The sequence below is a fragment of the Carcharodon carcharias genome, chromosome 17, assembly GCF_017639515.1.
Source record: "Carcharodon carcharias isolate sCarCar2 chromosome 17, sCarCar2.pri, whole genome shotgun sequence".
NCBI lineage: Eukaryota > Metazoa > Chordata > Chondrichthyes > Lamniformes > Lamnidae > Carcharodon > Carcharodon carcharias.
Window position 1 is genome coordinate 15851031 of NC_054483.1, and position 20974 is coordinate 15872004.

General features: G+C 39.1%; 1 protein-coding gene across 50 annotated transcripts in view; it reads right to left on the minus strand.

Annotated features, from left to right (window-relative positions):
* Nucleotides 1-20974, minus strand: part of LOC121289984 (calcium/calmodulin-dependent protein kinase type II subunit beta) — a 256532-nt gene that overhangs the window by 23296 nt on the left and 212262 nt on the right. For 18 of the 50 annotated variants that reach the window (XM_041210030.1, XM_041210026.1, XM_041210031.1 and 15 more), the window contains 3 exons: nucleotides 17733-17777; nucleotides 15608-15656; nucleotides 7683-7778 (listed from right to left, as the gene is read on the minus strand). In XM_041210030.1, coding sequence (XP_041065964.1) covers nucleotides 7683-7778; nucleotides 15608-15656; nucleotides 17733-17777 — 190 coding nt within the window. Of the gene's footprint in view, nucleotides 1-159; nucleotides 177-867; nucleotides 989-7682; nucleotides 7779-15607; nucleotides 15657-17732; nucleotides 17778-20974 lie in introns of all 50 variants that reach the window. The other 32 variants (XM_041210070.1, XM_041210079.1, XM_041210071.1 and 29 more) reach the window with 4 other exon arrangements.

Below are 20974 nucleotides of genomic sequence, written 5' to 3' on the forward strand. Positions count from 1 at the left end.
AGGTTACGAAGATAGGGACAGACCAGGCCATCGAGGGATTTGAACGCAAAGATGAGCATTTTAGATCGAGGCATTACTGGATTGGGAACTTAGGTTAGTAAGCACAGGTGAGCGTAAATTCATATGAGTTCAGACATGCACAGTTGAGTTTGGGATGACCTCTATAAGGTAGGACGCTGCTAAACAAGGACCAGGATCGAAGAGTGTCTTAGAAAATATAATTTTCCTATATAAATAGGAACAGCAGGGATGCAATCTAATTTTCTTCAGCATGGAGGTAATTACTCCTTCAGTCCAAGTTTCTAAATTGTATTAAAATTAGTCAATAGCATTGTAGAATTAATGAAGATATAACATGGCTGCACTTAATGCTCCTCTGATTGAAAAGCTAACAAGTCACTGAAAAACTTTTCAGCTTTGTTCTGCTGACTGAAAACGAGCTTGCTAACAACATATCTCACATGGTTGTTAATGGCAGTTCAGCTCTGTAAACTGAGGCACAGCAGGGAGACTGAAAGGAATGTGAACTGTGTTGCAAATGTCATTAAACAAACTTCACAATAGCTTTATAGGATATCATCCACCAATATTGGACTAGTCAGTGTTAAAATTCGTGCTCAAATGGGACTACATCATGCCAGTGACATCACTGTGGCATTTTGGTTTAAGCATTTATTTACCAGGGAGGCAAATAGCTTTTGCCCCAGTGGCCATGCAGTAACTTAGGGTTGTATCCTTTATTAGGCCATCAAGTCTTTTTGCTGATTATCTGCACAAAGCTCATCAAATGTGCATTCAGGACTTTCATGCTGCCAATATGCACGCTACATGCTCAGTGGTCTTCCGTCACACGTTTACTTACAAGACATAGAGGAGGGAGTGAGAGAAGGCATCTGAGGCTGTGTGGCAGGAGTCTGGGGCCCCTCATGTTCAGGAAAGGGTCCTGACCCTCTCCGCACACTGCTAAGAACATCTGTGAGCTTTGTAGCTAATAATGGGAGATGAAGAGAAGCTGGGATGAAAAGCTGTGTAAAGCACAATCCTTATGGAAAACTTAAGTAATTTAAATATATTTCTTACATCCTTACGATGGTGAAAATGACATGAATGGATTTCAAGAGCTCAGTGAAAACACAAAGCTCTGGATTTTACATGTTTGGCATCCATTTTTTCTGTATTGTACCAATATATTTCAATGATTTGTTTTCCCATAAGTTGAACAATGAAAATAAGTAACACAGACAGGGAGAGAGTCGCTGAAGAAAGAGAGAAATAGTAAACTTCACCAAACCGCAATATAGCAATAGAGCTTGCACCAGATCATAAACCCTTTTTTGTACATAGAGGTTAAAATTTCACAAGTGCCATTGTTGGGTCGCTCTGCAGAGTTTGGATTCACCTATAAGTGAAGATTTAATGCAGTTCACTACGCTGAAGACATTGTGGTCCAGGAAGTAGCTTGAACTAAGCATGCACAGCACTAAATCAGAACTCGCTGTGGATTGCTCCCTGCTCATCAAGGACTTCAGCATTTGGGATTTAATCTTAGGATTCCTGGATTGCCAGGACATAATTTTCATGGCAATTACATCATCACTATACTTCCTGTGTAGAGCCAAATCGATAGGAAACAATTTCCTTCAGATTTCTCTATTTTATTTTGCTATTCTACAAGGTTTTGGGGGTGATGTTTAATCTTTTTCTTTTATGAACAATTCTTTGCATTAGAGCCAAACTCGAAGATTTATACCAGGTAGAATATTGAAGGATTGTATCCATATGTGTTCCCCAGTGTTACACGCCATTGGTCTAAAAAATATAAGCTTTCTGTTCACTGGCCTATTCCTGTGTTGCCCTGTAACAGACAATAGCTATGTGAAATTAGCTAGCTCTATTCATCCCCTGATAATTTGAAAGAAGTGTATGCTACATCTCAGCATGTCTGGTGGTGCAGTGGGTAGCATCCCTTTGTCTGAGCCAGAAGCTCTGGATTTAAGTTCTACCCCAGGACTTGATGGCCAAGGAAGGTATGTTCATAATGTGGCCAAACAGGTTGAATATCAACCTGCAAATCCTTCAAACACATGCCAATGGCAGGTGGTAAGAGCAGGAGAGTTTCCTGATCAGCCATGCGATGGACAGAAAGTTGGAGCCTCTAACATCACTATCCATTGCTCCAAACTACAATATGCATGTAAAAGTGCATGTTCCCACAGCATCTTGGAGCTCCTGAGTTATCTGTAACATACCATCATGACATCTTAGCACATCTGTTGTTAGTTCTCTATTTTGGGAACTAGCAGAAATAAATTAGATTCATTTCATTCACAGGAAGAGCTACATTTCAAATTGCATAAACCATATTGAAAAAGAATTTAACAGAACAGCACGGGGCAGATTTCTAGGAATCATTCTGCTTTAGATTGCTTGGCATAGGTTAGACAATGTATATATTTTTGATATTTAGGGTATAAAAGATGTGCTATCTTAAAGCAAATGTAAGATAATTGAAGCTGCCTTTGGTCGTACACATTTTATTTGAAATATAGATTGCAATTCAAGTACTTAAAAATGAAACCAAAGTGAAGGAGGGACTAGTGATCAAATTGCTGTCCCAAACAGTCCGTAAGTAACTTGGATGTTGAGACACAAATGGTACATTTTAAGTCAGGGGCAAATAAAATTAGGAACTGAATGTTTGTTGGAGTCATATGATGGATATTAAATTGTTTTGTGTATCATGTTAAGGTTTGACTCTTGTCATGAAAAAAAAAAACTTCCGTTATATTTTTGTAATTTATTGTAAAGGTAGGTTAATATGGGGCTTGGATTAGTTTCTCTTTGTGAGGTTGTGGGTGTGGGGGTTTTAATTGAATTACAGACATTTGGCCTGGATGCTTTGGTGAGAAGCTAGGTTTGAAATGGCTGACATTTTAGAATGTGAGGTGTGAAGAACATTTGCATTTTTAGATAAACCCAAGTAGTGAATTTCAAAGAGATGGTAAGGTGGTACACCTAGGCCAAACAGCGTGTTTATTTTTCCCAAAAATTACTGATAATATGAGTGCTATGGAAGATTTATTTTGTGGAAAAGTAAAGTTGCAAAGACATTTTAGGACAATGGGATTTAAATTAAAAAGGGAGAAACATGTATAAAGGATAGGAGGTTATGTACAAGGAAAGAAGGAATTCTAAGATCTAACAAGTGTGAAAAGCCTCTAGCCTCTATGTACCAAGCTGCTGTCTCCAGGAACCAAAGCTAAGAGAATTCATTTTAAATATCACTGTCCAGAGTACTTTGTGCTTTGCCTGGGTCTGCTGTAATCTATGTTGTTTTATTGTTGCCTTAGCAGGGGCGTAAGTGGGAGTCAGATTAATTAGGGGAGCTAGGAGTTATCATAGTACTAAATTGTAGACCTATGTATGAGCTAGTAGTTTTTGCAGTGTATATTTTGTGCATCATGGTGCCCTTAAGTAGACTATACAATGCTTCTGAGGCTCAGTTACTTACTTGACTTGTTAATTCAAAACAACTTCACTTGCTGAAACACCTGAAAACCGTTCCATATTGTAGCAATGTGGCATTGCCCAAATCTGCTAAGATACACAGTCACTTATTTCCAACCTATTTCAGTCTCTACATTTTAGCTCTGTACCTTATGGCTACTGAAATAATCATGAACATTTGAGGTTTTGGGAGAGGGGAAGGGATTAACCCACCTTGACCCTAGACATACATAACCTGTTAGTTTTGCCTCAATGATTATTAAGTCATGAAATCAAACTGTTAAAATCAGAAACATAATCCATTGTTTGTTTCTTTATGGTTAAAATCACTAAAGATCATACTGCTTCATCAGTTATCCATGCAACATTTTTTGGCAAAAGCTTCACTTTTAAGAAACTGTTACAAAGTACTACCTAGACCTAATTGGTGACTACAATTTCAGATTAAGCACTGAAAACCAATATTCATATTCTCTGAATTAACAGTGAAAACCATCATATGAGTGAGATACTGTGTCAGAATCAGTGGTACGTCTCTTAACAGGGGAGTAGAATGTTTGTCATAATTGGCCTCGTGACCAGTGCAGTAAAGGTTCTGGGCAGATGACAGCTATCTTCAAATGGGATCACACTGCATCGAGGAAGTTGGACACAACTCCATCACAGCAGCAGGAATGTAGAATCCAGAGGTTTCAGTTTTTTAATTCCTAAGTTGGAGGTAGCATCTTTTAATTCAACGAATCCAATGAGCCTTTTCAACATTTTCATTAAGTAGGACAGCTGACTAGTACATATTTGATACCTTTTCCTAACACAGGCAGGAGCCCACTATAGTAAGCTGCAGGCCTGTTTTGCACTTGATCACTAACGCTGAAGGAATGGTACCATGCTGTCCCAGTCAGCTATCCTTTATATCTGAATGAACACAATAGCAGTCTTCATTTAAACGAACATTTTAAAACTTTCACAACAATAAAATATATGCAAAGCAATCTTTTTAACAGATGATCATTTTTCTAGAATTCCATGTAGTTTCCTATAACTCGGTTTCAGTATCAAATTCCCTCCACCCACCAAGGCCATAAAGATGGCAGACACTGAAATCCTTTTAATGACATTTCATTAGAAATATAGGAAACTTTGGAGATGTTTGAGACGAATGCAATGTGATTTTTATTGTCGATGTTGCACATGATTGACTTTAAAGCTGCATGATCCCACATTTTGGTGCCATTTTGTCATGTCTATTAATGAGTCATTGACACAACTTCTTAAAAATCAAAATTAAAATGGCAGAATTTAACAGATCTCCCCCTTCCTCCCAATTCCTTCCTAGCCAAGAGAACTATTAAGTGTCCTGCTATGAGGCCTCCTGTATCTCTTCAGACTGCTTAGAGTTGGATAAGAGTGATGAAGCACAGCAGCTCATTCTTTCCCCAATCACTCGAGTTAAGTACTCCCTTCCTAAAGCACTTTTGGTGTACCTGCAGCAGACAGACTGCAGCAGTTTAAGGCAGCAGTTTGTCACCACCTTCTCAAGGGCAGTTAAGAATGAACAACAATTGCTGGACTTGCCAGTGACGCTCACAACCCATGAAAGACTGAAAAAAAAATCAAGATCAGACTTTTATTGGGAATCTATATTGGGGGTAAATCTAATTATGGGATCTGAGCCATGGTGCAGCACCGGAGCCAAAACTGTTAGCTAAATAACTCCCTAGTGGGGAAAAAGCAACTCCAGATCTCGCCAAAAATGGACCAGTTTGGGGGTATGATAGTGTATTATTGGTTATGGTACATGATTAACAACCCAAAGGTTATAAACTCAATCCCAGTAAGACAAGATCTGAAATGACTTGAATAAATCTGGTAATTTAATCTCAAGAGAAAAGAATGACCATTAAAGCTCCCAGGTTATCGTTAAAAACCCAAGTGGTTCACTAATGTCCTTCAGAGAAGACCTAACATCTCTACCTGTCCTGAGCTATACATGACTCCAATCCCTCAGTATGTGGTTGACTCTTTAAGCCGTCATAAGTAGCCTTGTAAGCTGCTCAGTTGTAAACCAACCAATATTAATTTAGAAGGTCCAACACCACTTTCACAGGGTCTCTTGGGATGAGCAAAAACTGCAGCCTCATGCATACAGTTTACATCTGACGAACAAAATAAACAAACAGGAACTGTGTGGCGCAGTGAAAGCTAGGACAGGAAGCAAAAAGGGAGAAAAAGTGAAAAGATTTTTCTCAAGAAATCAAGATTTTTGACATACATAGACTGCACAGAATTGAATCTAGAGCAGTCACTGCATTCTGGGACATTCAGCTTTCATGCTGGCAATGGCAACAGCACAGGTCAGAGTAATCAATGTAGAGAAATCCATACTTGAAAGAGATGGGATGGGCAAACTAAAAATTGATGGTTTTGTTATACAACATCACCCCTGTTACGCTTAGGGAGCTTTTCTACACTCAAGGCAAACAGCTGTGTAGACTTATGGATTCATTTTCAAATTTTGAATTTCCCTACAAATATATGCCTTCCTAATTGAGCCAGTGAATTCAGCATGGTGGTGGGGGAGTTTTGGCTGTAAACTGAATCTCTAGCTCTAAGGTACAGTGTTCACCTACAAACACCATGTGCCACTACCCTTCTTTCCCATCCAATTAACAACACCAAAATCACAAGTCATGCAGCTTCAAACATGAGATGCTGTACTTTAGGATGATTACAATTAACAATGTAAAACAGTCTTAATGGTTCAAGCCAAGGTGCTGAAGCTGAACAGCATGCAGTTTTTAGCTTAGGCCATTCATAATAAATCCTGCATCAACATTCAACAAGCTGATTAATTTTAGACTCGATTTGTAAAAACTGACAAGTAACTACAAGGTTGACTACTGCAACTTTCAATATTTTGAGTGTTCACTTTCCACTGCAGTGTTATATATAATCTATTTAAAGACTTGTGTATAAAGCTCTTGTAGTTTTGATGACATCAGTTTTACTTTAAGTACAACAGCCCACAGCTACATCATCATTAGACCTGTAAAACTAAAATAAATCTTTCAAATTTTGTTGATGAATTTTTCTTAATGAATTTAATTATTCAAAACAGCATAGGCAAATGGCTTCAGTTTCAGAACAGTTTACGTTTTAAGGTAATTACACAACTGAAGGATTTTAGAAATGTGTGATGTTGTGCAAAGAGCATCTTTCATAAATTGGGATGGAAACTGGGCAGCATAAGCTTTTCTTCTTCTTTTCAGGCCTCATCCCTACTTGGTGTCTCAGGTTCTCATGACTAATAAAAGAGATGCAAGCATTAAAAAATTATTTTGCTTTCTATGTTTTTTCATTGTATGTCTTTGACCTTTCTGTCACATCACCACAATTTTGCCATCTTCTCGGTAATATTACTGTTATGATTTTACATGTGAGGCTTCAAGTTTCTCAGATGTGGCTGAAATTCAGAAAATGCATTGAATTGTAAGATTTGGTATCATCTGCATTTTACCTAACTGGTAGGCTGGACATACATGTATATTACGTTTTTTTAATGAGAAAGTTCAATGCATTATTAAGATTACTCCATGCCATTGTGTGAATACAACAGAAGCTAACTTCTGAAATACTAAATCTTGCTGGTGTTCCTGGCTAAGTGCCTATCTGTATAATGTCAGAAATATCTGATCATCTATTGGCAACTACATTCATTGAGGCTACTTTTCTTTTCCATTGTGGCTAAGTTAGGTTTTGTCTCAAATGGTTCGGATTGGTTTGTGTGCTTGCGTCATGTCGAATTACCAAGTTTACTTAAATGAATTTTCCATGTAAAAATTTAGTCATTCACTATTCAATTATTAGAATAATTCAGATTTCACTAGAACGATAGAAGATAAGATAAATCATGAAAAAAAAAAGATTTTTGGGATAAATTAAAGGCTGGATTTCAAAACATTACGCCAATTTTTTTTAATATTAAGGGTGGGGAGGCTAAAAGGGAAAAACTAGTCCCTTGAACCTCTAGTAGAAATGAAAAACTAAATTATCAATTAACCACATATTAAGACATATTTCATGTTTTCTTTTTATGAATGGCCACTTTCTACAACTTGGAAACATACACAGGCAGTCACGTGAAATGCAGAACACAGCATGCCCAGACAACTTACAGAGTACAGGAGGCGGAGGGTGAGCAGACTGGAGCACCTCGGCCTGAGGCCCAGCACCTGACTGGTTCCTTACAGCACTGCTCTCAGCGCCCTTGGCTGGAGGCAGCATGCAAAGGACGATGGAAACAAACACACAGAGCATGTTACACAGTAAACAGAATGAATGATGAAAAACACCACAAGGTGAGGGGGCAAAAATAATGACGGGACATAATCTTTCGACAAGGCTCAAAGTCTAGTTTTGCTTAATCAAACACTTTTTTCTACAAAAGGTCTGAAGCAGGAATGTGCACATACAAGATTAGGTAGAAATATTGAAAATCCCATTAAAATAAGAAATTTCTCAATTTACAATTGAAAAATTTCACTGATTTATAGCACAGGCCTAATGTCTACAGCCTTTCCTGCTCCCTGGGATTAGGGCCTCACATTGAATTTTACGAGTGCCACAGGCTTACATTTTTTCTTATTTTCCCCTGACCCGCTAGACAGAGCAGCTCAGAGATGCAAAGCCAACGACCACATTTTGTTTTGTGTGGGCTGTGAGGGATTTGGGAAGAAAATTAAGAAGGAAACAGCAGTTTGCTTGCCCGTTGTTGCAGCAAGTGGTGATCTGCCACTTAGTGAGCACATTGACAACAACCAGAAATAATCTCCAGTCATGACCTCAGGTGGGTGAAAAGGAACAATTCAGACAAATTGCACAGGACAGAGTCAGTTAACATTCGTTATTGGTCTTCAGACATTCTCAGTAGATTACACTTTTGCAATGAACAAAGTGGAATTCTTTGTTGAGATGAAATGGCAAAGGATGGGATAAGAAGGCAGATACCATGACTAACTACAATAGTTACTCCTTGAAAGGCAAAATTTAAACTTTGCATATAAAAACATTATGACCACGACAGTTACTTTACTTCCGTCAAGCATGTCACCTGATTGCTTCACACTTCAGAATGTAGCAGTTGTTTCAGGCCCTAGCCCAGCAATACAGAGAAACGCTTGCCATTTCGCTGAGGTCCATGCTTCAGAAACTATCCACACATCATGGAACTTCCAGTCAGTCTAAAGACAACCTTAAAAATCCCTTCACTTGGCAATTCACAAGACCCCAGTTCTAGCCATGGGTCTAAATAGAGTCTTGAGCAGCTTTACATCGAGCTAGGAATTAGCGCACCCTCACACATCTCTCTTGGAGTGGAAGGAGCCAAAGTTCCAGCAAGCAATTTGTTTCTGCTTGGGGTGAGCTCAGAAATCTCACATTCATATGTCTCTAGGACTTGTGCTTTTTTTAAATTCCAAAACTCAGTTAATCATGCATGTCACTTGACAAAAATCACTTGCATGACCACCAATTTAAGATAACATGGAGCCAGTATACTTAAGTAATTTCATGCATGAGACAGACAACTGTATGGGTCTTTGCATAGCTCAGATAGTGGACTCAACACAGAAATAATTCAGAACATTCACAAAAGACTGGCATTTTTTCTTGGGTGCTAATTCAATTTGTAAAATGACTAAAAGGCAAGCAACAGAGGGGAAACGTTGATTGTAGGTGTTTTCTCATTACCATTATCAGCCACGCACCTATCACTGAAGACACTAAGGGCCTGCAGTTTATCAATAAGTTAATACTCTGCTTGCTACCTACTGAGCAATATTAATAGCATCTAACACAAGCCTTGTATGTCACTTTTCACCATACACCTACATCAGATCACCTCCAAAATCACGGCAAGTGTCAACTTGTCACAACTTGCTGAAATCTGACCTGAAGAATGAGAACATTCTTGACTCAAAACCTACATTGTTATCAAGCATATAGTAATAAAAAGATAAAAGCAGAATCACAGGTGAGAGACTTTAATGAAATAATGGTAGATGCAACACTTGTTCTGAGAACATTATAACTTAGTGAAATGTTGTGTAGTTTGTGTTTATCTGCCCACTGGTCATTTGACAGTAATAAACTAAAAGAGTAGGCCTTGGTACAAAGGTTGGTTTAATTGAATCTAACCTAATTGCTGTGAAACTCTCGAGAAGTGACAAAATTATCTGACGGCTTGCTAAGTGAGACATCATCTTCCAAAAGCATCTGGTTACTTTTATCCCAATAAAACAGAACATTCTGAAACATCAGAATGAGGCAGTTTGATGTCTCGCTTCAGCTGCTGAAGAGATACCACTTTTAGAAACCACTGAATGTTAGACTTCATTCAAATAAAATAAAACAAACAAGAGTGCAGAATAAAGCTCATCAAGGAGGGGATCGCAATGAAATGATAAAGCTCTTAAATGGTATTGAAAAGATAAATCTAAAGTAAGTTGTGTATCTCAAAGGATATAAATGACAAATTACACAAATGAGAATTACATTTAAAAAAAAATAGCAGGAAGAGCCTGGGGTTTTATCGTACTACTTAATATTTGAAATACCTCAACAGGAACTTCCACTTCACTGGCTCTTTTTTAGATTCGAGAAGTGGAGTTTACGCAAGCTTGGAACACACTCATGGGTGCTATTTATTGTTATAGAAGCTTGGAGCTGTTCTCCATTTAGCCTTAAGTAGGATCCAAATTTCTTAGAATGTGTCTCAACAAGATAGTGATGAGTTCAGTCCCTGGTCCCTTCTTAATCCCAACTTTGATGATGCAATTCTATTTGTTGTATACTCGTATGACATACTTTATTATTTGACATTCATCAACATTATGTATTACTTAGTGCCAATTACATATCCAGTCTGAACTATTTGCAAAATCTTCCACTACATTCACTGTTGTTCCCTCAAATCTTCACAGCACCAGTACATCTGGCCAACTGGCAACTGGTTCAAATACTCAAGTTATTAATGCAAATTTATAATCAGAATGAAAGCACTAATGCCTGGAATATATTAGCATCTCTACGAGGAGCTTGGTTAGGATTGTTCATCAAACCTGAAATGTTAACTTCTCTCTCAGACCTGTGATGCATTTCCGGTTTTCTTTTAAGCCTATACACTGTTTTGTGCACCATGAGGTTTCACTGGCATGCACCTGAACTTGTGATGGCAGGAAACCAAACTCTGATGTGATCCTACTTCACACAAGTTCCAACACAAGCAATTACATCATATCATACTGTAGAGAGTGTTTATAAAGTCTTTGTGCAACTTTAATAGCTTTGGATATAGACATGATAGAAGCAATCTGTAAATGGCATATGAAAGCATAATTTGTGAAGCTTTTTCACGTTCATGTTGTTAATGCTGTGTTAAAGTTTTCCTAATTGAAACTGGCAACAGTAGAAGAAAAGGTGAACTGTACGTGCAGCTCACAGAACTGAAGTCCATAGCAGCTGTTAGAAGTAATATGACTTGCATTATGGCAAAATGCAACACATAAATCAATGAGTTGGATGAAAAAGTTTCTGTCATATGGACATCCACAGTTATTAAAGTTGCACAAGAACTTTATAAACATCTTGTATTATTGTATATTATTTTCCTTTCCTCACCTAAAGGCTTTGATAGAGTAGAGTTCCAACAGGTGCCCATACTCCCCCAGGAGCCCAATTGTGGTATGAACTCAGACATTAATGAATTGAGGTTATTTGACTGGGGTAAGCTTCAATGTTTGCTCTCTCCCCAAATCCACAAGTACACTATTTCAGCAGGGGTCACTGGAAGCCCATTTAGTTTTCCCCTTTGCAGCCTAGAACACTGAAGCCAATTGTAGCATCCCAACTGCTTTACTTAGCTGAGACCAGTTACTTCACCACAGACAGAGATTCAACCTGAGGATCTGATAGCCTCAAACACATAATGCCTTAACCAGGGATGTTGCAAGAACTTTTTATGTAAAAGTACATCTAAACCCGTCAACTCAAAGTCAATGATGTCTGATTACATAAAAAATAATGACATTACAAGTGTTTTCCATAAATCCACAGAGACCTATTCTTTTGAAAGCCAGGATACTTGTTATTTGAATTGCCTTGGTTGAGACAACATTAAATCATGTCCTCTCAGTTTGAATGGATATAGAATTACAGTGCTCATATTGAGAGAGGGATTACCGAATTAACGCCAAGACCTCACCTTGAAAGTACCACCCTCTAGTGAAGTAAAAAAAAATTAAATAGCCATAATTCAGGGTCACTAAAGGTTAACATTTCACTCATAACTGCCAGTAAGTGTCTCTCCCACCCATCGTCAAGTCATCTTTATCACTTTGAGACAAAGGATACACATGTTCCTTAGCAGCAGGAGAATAGCTTCCGTACCCTTAAAAGGGTTAGACTGTCACTAGTAAAATCCTGCTTTAGAGTACTAAGCAGGAACACAAATTACTTAAAGCCACTTAGCATGCTGTCTATTCGCAGCAGCGTCCTCTCCAGTCATACATTGCTTTGGATTTCTTGAGCGCGCACACTCAATTAAGTTTATAAAATCACAGGTGATGCTGAATTTAAAATGGCAATCATATTCAAATCATTCCATACAACCCTGTAGTAAATTTTGCAACTATCTAATAGCTCAATGTGCAGAATGTGTGCTTGATGGCATTTGTCATTAGCAGTACGAGGAATTGCTGTGAAGTTGTACTTCATGTTGCAAACATTTAATGGATTAAAAAAAAACTCAGTTCAGTCTCTGAGACTGAGTTTTTATCCATTTAAACCAATCTTTCCAGTGAAACTGCCCAACAAAGATGGCCAGCTTCAAAGACAATTGAAGTCTGCAGGCCACCCCAGGAACAGATATAGACTATGGCAGCAAAGTGATATAGCATACACTGACATTAATCTACCTACTTAGAACCACAAGTCCAGCCTCATCTCTTGCAGTGCGCACAGACCACAGGCATTAGAATTTCCTCAAATTGGTTTTGACTAAACCAGTGAGATCTTAGAATGAGTGAGTGGACATTTTTAATACACTTTACATCAGCACTAACAGGAGATTTTCTGTCTGGTGTCACAACTTGCCATCATTAAAGAACTAAATTAACAGCAACCGGAATTACTTGTTTTAACTATTTCCATCTGGGACTCGAGTTAATCTCGGTGCTGCTAAGCTAAAACTTCTAGATTGACGAGTTCATCCTGGTTCAAATCAGCTCCCAAACCAGTCTGACTCCGCACTCAGAATTGAAACATTGCCTCACCCGCAAAAGCGAAAAGTGTGCAATCAGATTGAATGGTCTACTGACCCATGTGAGCTTGACTTGTAAAATCAGCAGTCCAACCTACACGCTAGGCAGTAAGGTAGGCACAGGCTCATCAGAATGTACCAGGAAGTAAGTGAGCATAGTGAAAGCAAGCTGCAGTCTAACTCGACCTTACTACAAAGGCATGTCAACTGCTGGCCATCTGGCGCAAATATTATCAGGCACCAATGAAATAAAGTCTGTGGACAGCTTTATCAAGACAATGACCCAAAGAATACAAATTCTAAAGATAAAATTTAAGTGGATAGATATGAAATAATGGATGTGTTGAGAAGGTTATTCATCTCGAGTTCTGATGATAAAGTAATGCATTAGATCTTTTCTCTGGTGGTTTTGGATGTTAACTGAATTCCCTTAATGCAATGATTCTAGTTGCAAACTTATTCTTCCAATTATTATTTTCAACCTTTAACAAACTATAACATCTTTGGATACAATCAAGGATAAATGTGGAGTTGAGGTCACAGCCAGATCAGCCATGATCTTATTGAATGATGGAGCTGGTTCGTGGGGCCAAATGGCCTACTCCTGCCCCTAATTAATTTGTTCAGATAACTTTTCAAGTTTCAGCTCAAAAAGGGCAAACATAAATCATTCCCACTCATTACAGCAAGGCATATCAATGGGATGAGTTACGGCAGTGAAATCATAGTATAGAAGCATACAAATGCTATCTACTAAGGAACACAGCAACAGGAATTGGTCATTCAGCCTCATACTTGTTCTACCATTTCAGTACATCATGTATTTGCACCTAATGGGTAACAAGCTGGGATGTGGGAGGAAGCACAACTGTTCTTCCAAAGAACCACAACAGGCACAATAGACTAAATGACCTCCTGTGCTACAAGTTTCTCTTATTCTATAATTCCAACTCCATTTACCTGGCGTTCCTCTATATTCCTTTACACCCTTAAATACTACCAATCCTCCTTTTTGCAAGAACTCCATTCTATTCCTCAAGTTCTTGCTTTCAACTGCGATTGCTCTGATAATCCCACTTACCACACCAGAGCTTCCAAAATGTACCTTTCTTTAAACCATCATGGTTGTCTGTCCTGTTTTCAGAACTTCCCCTATCCTTCTCCCCAAGAACTATGATAAGGTTACCCTTACCCATACCTTCAGCCTCATTTGACAGGTCATCTACCGATATTTCCACTACCTCCAACGTGATCCCATTATCCAAAGGCATGGCTCCCCTCCACCCTCTGCTTTCTAAAGGGACCCGTCCCCTGACGAATCCACAGTTCTTGCTTCTGTCAACTGTACCACCTGCTCTCCTGATCTAGGCACCTGACAGCACAGGGTCAGAGATGTAACGCCTGTCCAGTTATCTCGTCACACAGTACGGTCTTGGGTTCCAAACACTGCTCCATAGTGAGACAACAATTTAGCACACAATCACTGCTGCTCTTGGTGCACACTTCCCTGCAACACAAGATCAAACACCTATATTCTGTCTTACAACGTGACCCTGAATTCTCTCCTGCCGGCCATGAGTGGCCTAATTCAATTCCCCATCTCACCTGTCTTTGACTTTCTACACTGTTGAAAAGAAAAATACTCAATGCAAATCTAAGAACACTTATATTCATAACCCTCTGACCCCAAATATTGACCTTAATAATGCCACACCTTACCTGTAGCTCCCATTTTCTCTCTGGCAGGAAGCTGCAATATGAGAATTAACATCACTGTGGGTGTACCAACACCATTTGAACTGCAGTGGTTCAAGGAGGTGCCTCACCACAACCTACTCAAAGGCAATTAGGGATAGATAATCAGCAATGCCCACGTCCTGCCAAATAATAAAAAAAGACATGTGCTGGTATTTTTGAGCATCACTGGAGCGGGGTGACATTTGAGGGGAAGGTGCAAGCAACTGCTTTTCTCTCCTCATCGGATCACTGTGTTGGCGAGAAGATATGCAACCTTGATGACCACCTATAATGCACCATGATTGACAAATAAATCTTTACCTGGTCTGTCCTACATGTGACTCCAAACCCACAGCAATGTGGTTACGCTTAACTGTGCAATGTGGACACTTAACTGCCCTCAAAGAGCATTTAAGGATGGGCATCAGATGCTGGCATTGCCAGTGTCAGCCACATCCCGTGAAAGAATAAATAAAAAAAAACAGCCCCTTGAGCCTCCGTCATTGAATATCATGGCTGATCTTCAACTTGAACAACTGTTGCTAACTTAAGCTCTTTACAAATCAGTATTTCTTTTCCTTTGTGCCTTGTTTTTCCTTTGCCCTTCCCAGTGTTTGTTCCATTTTAAACACTGTTCATCTGTAGTATCTTCCATTTCTGCTGAAGTGTCCACATCAAAAATATCTTTGTCGCACCACAGATGCTGCCTGACTTGCTGAGTCATTCCAGCTTTTTCAGTTTCATTTCAGATTTCCAGCAGCTACAGTATCTTGCTATTTGTTCATTTGTTCAAGATTCCTTGAACTCAAAATATAGCAGCTATACCCGACCCTGACAGGAGCTGCCAAGAGGAGAAAGATTTGTTTCTGATCTCTTTACAGCCCCTGATCAAACTTGAATGAGGAGGCTCAGTGTGAGCCTTTGTTGATTATTTATGCATTGTTTTACCCAATTAAAAACCACAAGAACAATTGCAGCACACGCCTTAGTTGACTTCTGAGCCCTGCAATGGCACTTTTTAAAAGCTGCTCTCAATGTAGTGCTCACCTTTAACATCTTCGTCTTCAATAGTCGTGTTACTGCTGTCTGAAGACTCCTGCAAACAAAACAGAAACAGTCTTACTGGCAATACTCCTCGCATTCACCACCTGAACTCTTGAGTCAATAGTACTGATACTGAACTCAGGGCAGAAAAAGAAAAGCATTTATATGAAAGCTTGAGTGAAACAGGGTAGGAGGAAGCATGATGATGAAGCAGAGAAGATTAAAGGAACTAGATTTTATAACTTGATCCATGCAATTTTTTTATTACATAAATATTCTATTTACTGTTGAATAATGTTAATTAGGTGGGTTTTTTTAAAAAAAAGCAAGATAAGTGAGATCATCAGTGAATTTAAACCTTGCAAATAGGTCACTACTACCTTGATGGTTGGTGGAAGCAGATTCAACACTAACTTGCTGTTCTAAGTAATTTGACTTGAGTAAGAAGGACAGAAGGATCCAAATGCATACTCAGATTGCCGGTACGTGTGCCATCTGGTGTCCGGCAGTCATTTTTCAAAAACAAGTTCGAGCCCTATGCACGCTGAAGGTCCCACTGTTCAAAGGCTGCACTGTAAAAAAGACAAAGCTCTTGCAGTTGGGAGCCACAGTGAATGCTGGCCAGTCACCTTAAGGTCCCAATAAGAGAATTGTACTTTTTACAGCCTGAAGAACATACTGCATCTTCATTGCAGGAAAGATTACAAGAAGGGATAATGCTGAAATATTAATGTTAGATTTGAGTGATGAGCATTTAACCTATTCTTTTGGTTGATTAGGGATTACTGTCCAATAGAGGCCAAATCAATTTCAAACCGTTTCTATATCTGCTTGATGTGACCACTCCTATCTACCAAAACTTTAACTCTCTGGATATTTTGGAGTTAGTGTACCTGCAACTCAGCTGGTATGTGTCTTAAGTCCCAATATATTCACAATTATTTCAGAAGTAAAGACTCAGTAGAATAAAGGTGGACACATTAACAGACCATTTTAATAACGGTGTTTGTTAAATCATTTCTAACTGGCAGGCTCATCCAATCACGAAGAACAAAAGCTCCCATTGATCTGCCAGGCAATATGGTCCTGAGAAAGCACACTTATTGCTGTCGGTTGGAAATACAAGTGTGTATTCCAAAGGTTGGAGCTGCAGTCTGTTTTAGCAAATGGATCTAATGAAGAATTAGGTCAAGGGTTTTGGGGTGACTTCTCCTGCATAATGCAGTGGAGATTATACATCATTTCATCAATCACCTCTCAAATCTTGCCATTACATGGTTGAAGGAAGTTATTGTGCTACATGTTGGATCCAATGAGACCAGTGTGAAGCAGGATGCATGATTACAGCCACGTGGACTGTATTTAATGGTTTGTACCAACAGTCTTCAGTCTCACACCTAATCTTGAATAAGCCAACCTTTGGAGTATCTTTGAGGGATTTAAGTCACTTCTCTGTGACTGTAATTATGGCTTAAAATACAAAAATGTGACAAATTGAAACTGAGAAGTGTTGTCCGCTGACTGGGTAGAAAATTATGTTCCCTGTTGGATATGCAACAAATGGGGAGCTTCATTCCACAATTTAGACAAGAGAATAAAAAGTCAACTTATTTCACAATTACATTAGAATGGAGGAACTTGAGCATCTCAAAACTTTATTGCATTTCAATCCAATCATGAAATGGCCTTCAGTTTATTGATTAAAATTATAATGTATTTGGCTGCAAACCAAACCTTCTCAATAGCTATCTTTTGCACTTCCAACCACAGGCTGAGGTGTGAGTACAGACTAAAGATGCCATAACATCTGACCAATAACTAAGGAATGTTGGCCAATTGCCTCTGAGGGTGACCAAAAATTGGAACCGCTAATCAATAGTGTTTGGAGAATCAAACCTGGAGTGTACGAAAGGACTGATGAAAGGACTCAACTCTGGTCTTCAGTCACCCTTATTTACAGTATTCATCTGCCCAGTTCCAGTTAAGAGACCTTCAATCCTTTGTTACTCAAAAACAGGAATCAGAACCTGGTAACTTTGACTTAATAATAGGGACACACTTTCTATGACAGAACGTGACAAAGGAAGATTTCAAAGATGGGAAAGACTACAGCACAGACAGATGGTACCTTTATCCCATCCACAGGATTATGGATAACAGTAGTTTGTGGCTCCTAAAGAGATGAAAGCAGATATAGAAAAGGAAATTTTAGTGTGGAGAAAAGAGGTTATAAACCAAATTAAAAACAGAGAGGCAGAAACGATCAAGAAAAAGAAGGAAAAAAGCAGAGAGAAGGAAAAAAAAACTTGACACTTTTCTCCTGCAGCATTTTATCAAAATAAACAAACAGTCTAGAATGGCTAGAAATGGATAAGAGATGAAAGGATTGCAAATCATGATTTGAATGGGGTGACTTTGTTACCCTGCTGAACTGAACCCTGTTGTTAAATTGTAGAAAGCGAACTCAGCACTCCCACAGCTGGGACCAAATGGCAGCTTGATTTAGACACTTATAGCTTTGGCTGACCACTGAATGAAACTGGTTTTTAAAAACGCTAACATCAGTTTCATTCAATGGGGACTGACACACCCACCACCAACCCTCGACCACCTCCCAGGTGCCCAATTGCAAAGTTAATGAACAACATTGGTTAAAGAAAAAATACCTGCACCAACTTTCTGTCACTTAATATGCAATGAACTGGACTTGGAAATACCAAAATTCTTGCAAAGTTTAGGTAGAAATTAGATCAGCAATTGCTTCAAACAGCTGACTTAACTCTTTCTTTAAATGAAATTTGGCAGAGAGGCAGACATGGCATGAGGACTTCAGTGACTGGAAGAGAGGTCCAGTTTAATAGTGCAACCCAAGGGATTGGTGTGGCTGGTTTCAGATTGGGGCTTCCAATTAGCTGTTCAGAACCATGCAGAGGTTCTCTACCCCCCAGCATCGAGTGGACATGATGACTCAGGTCTGCAGTGGGCATCCCTCAGGGGATTGGTTATCCATCCTGGATGCACCAGGCAACTTTCTGCTCTCCATATTACATCAGGGGAAAGTGAGGGTGGAAATATATCAGCTGGGGGATTACGAATGGGGATAACAAGCCTCACAATCTAAGAATCCCACAAAAGTGATACACTCCAGAAAGACGTGCGGACTAATTTTCAGTGGGACAAACTGGATTACATTACATCAACAATAAGTACATGAAGGGTGTTTCAAGGAAAAGTGCTGTACAGGAGAATATGATCTTACCAAAACGATTAAACAATTATGGCACAGGTGATGCCAGTGACTCCCAATCATGGGAGCTAAAAGAGGGCACGGGGTCTGGATGGGGTGGAAATGTGTACGTGGCCATATTCCACACAAATACATTCAAGCCTGTGGGCAGCTGGATCGAGCTGAGGATTTAGAAATTAAATGTAATATTTTAACTTGAAATTAACACATCATATTAAAAAGGCATTTCTGCCATGAGCATCAAATGACAGTGGAGACCCATACATACTCTTTGGATTAACTATAAATGTTCAGACATTCAATACCACATGGACCGCGGTGGTCAGGGGCGAGAAGGCAGGAAGAAAAATGAACATATCATTCAGTGCTGAAGAATTGTAACTGGGGGAAACTCAGAATGGTCAGGGACTTTTCTCAGGCATTATGTAAGAAGAGGGTCTTAGGTGGAAATAGGCAGTGGAGTTGAGCCATTGAGCACACAGCTCTGTGAGATCACCAGCTTCTGCATGACCTGAAGCAACCTGTCAAAATTTGACAGGCAAGGGGAGCCTACCAGTTTTCTAATATTCTAACTATCTCTTGAGCTTCAGACATATATGTATAAGCACAAGGAACTAGTGGTTTGATGCAACTGAAAGACTTGCTAGGCCACTTGAAAGAGCAGTTGAAATTCAGACACTGTGGGACTGGAATCACATATTGGCAAGACCTCGCAAGGACAGCACGTTTTCCTGTAGGACATGAGGGAATCAGTTAAATTTTTACAACAATCTGGCAGCTTCACAGTCACTTCTTATTTCTACATTCCCTTTTCACTGAAGTCAAATTCTCAAACTGCCATTTGAACTCCCATTCTCTGGATTTTTAGGCCAGTAACATAACCAGCATCATATCCTCCACTTAAAATGACCACTTACAGTACAAACTGTACTGATGAGGTTCTTGAGCTGTCCAGTCAGTGCTGATTACCGAAGCATATTTATTAACAAAACAAGATTTCTGATCAATGAGGGAGTGTGCTTCTGTTAAATGGCTCAAAAACCCTCCCTGAGGTTCTAAACATTTGGCCCAAGTCTTGGTAATAGGTTCCAAATGAAGTTAGTGAACAGTTCAAAACTTGATACTGTGCAAACACTGGAAAAATCCCTTTGAAGGACCAAAGCATCAATATACATTGACAGGTTTTTACTTGGCTACTGTTTAATGTAAATTTCGGGGTGTCAGTAGGCTTTGAACATCTTAAGGCAATAGATACCATCTGCACTCCAGTTTTGTGTATTTACCCTGCATTTTTGTGGGGTCATGTCAGTTTCCTTTCTCTTTGTGCTTACTGTGGCTTTTCCTGCTCTCCCCTCCCTCTATCCAGGCACAAAGATGACCATGTTACTGTATCTGGCTCTTTGCATCACAACCAACCATATAAGCATGCACAAAAAACACTCCTCTGAATTAGCTGGAATTTCATTAATCTTCCCTCCCCTCCAAAAAAATTAATCTGGAGATGTGACCAGAACATTTTTTTTAAATTGGGGAAAAAAATTCATTTCTGACGAGAATTGTCACTGAGCGTCCTTTCCTACTGACACTCCCGTTACATACTGCTGAATCATATCACAGTCATTAGCGAAAAGAAAAGCCAGTACAAGATAATAACAAGCCAACTAACACAGGAAGTATTGATGAAACATGGCTTTCATCAGGCCCCTGCAATGGAGGTGCCGAATATATATAAACACTCATTAGCTAACTCAATTTATATGAGCACCACTTAACATGTTAACTATTAAGATACTCAGTTTAAATTATCTAATAGGGAATAAAGACCACCAAACTTATTTGGAGTTCATTGCACACAGTTCAAGTTTCTGTAAGCCAAGATACTAATTAAAAGGAAACTGTGTCTTGGAGTCTTGCATTTTGCAAAACTAGAGAAACTTGTTTTTCTCTGGCAATTCATAGGATATGTTTTAAAAATATTAAGGCTGCTTGCAGGAGAGACAACAGGAAAAGCTCTTTTAAGCAACTTGTATAAAAGCCATAAAGCTCTCAAAACAATTTCCAAGTTTGATCTCAAAAAAAAGTTAACTTAAGATCCAGCCATGCTTCACCAGTGCCTCTGGAAG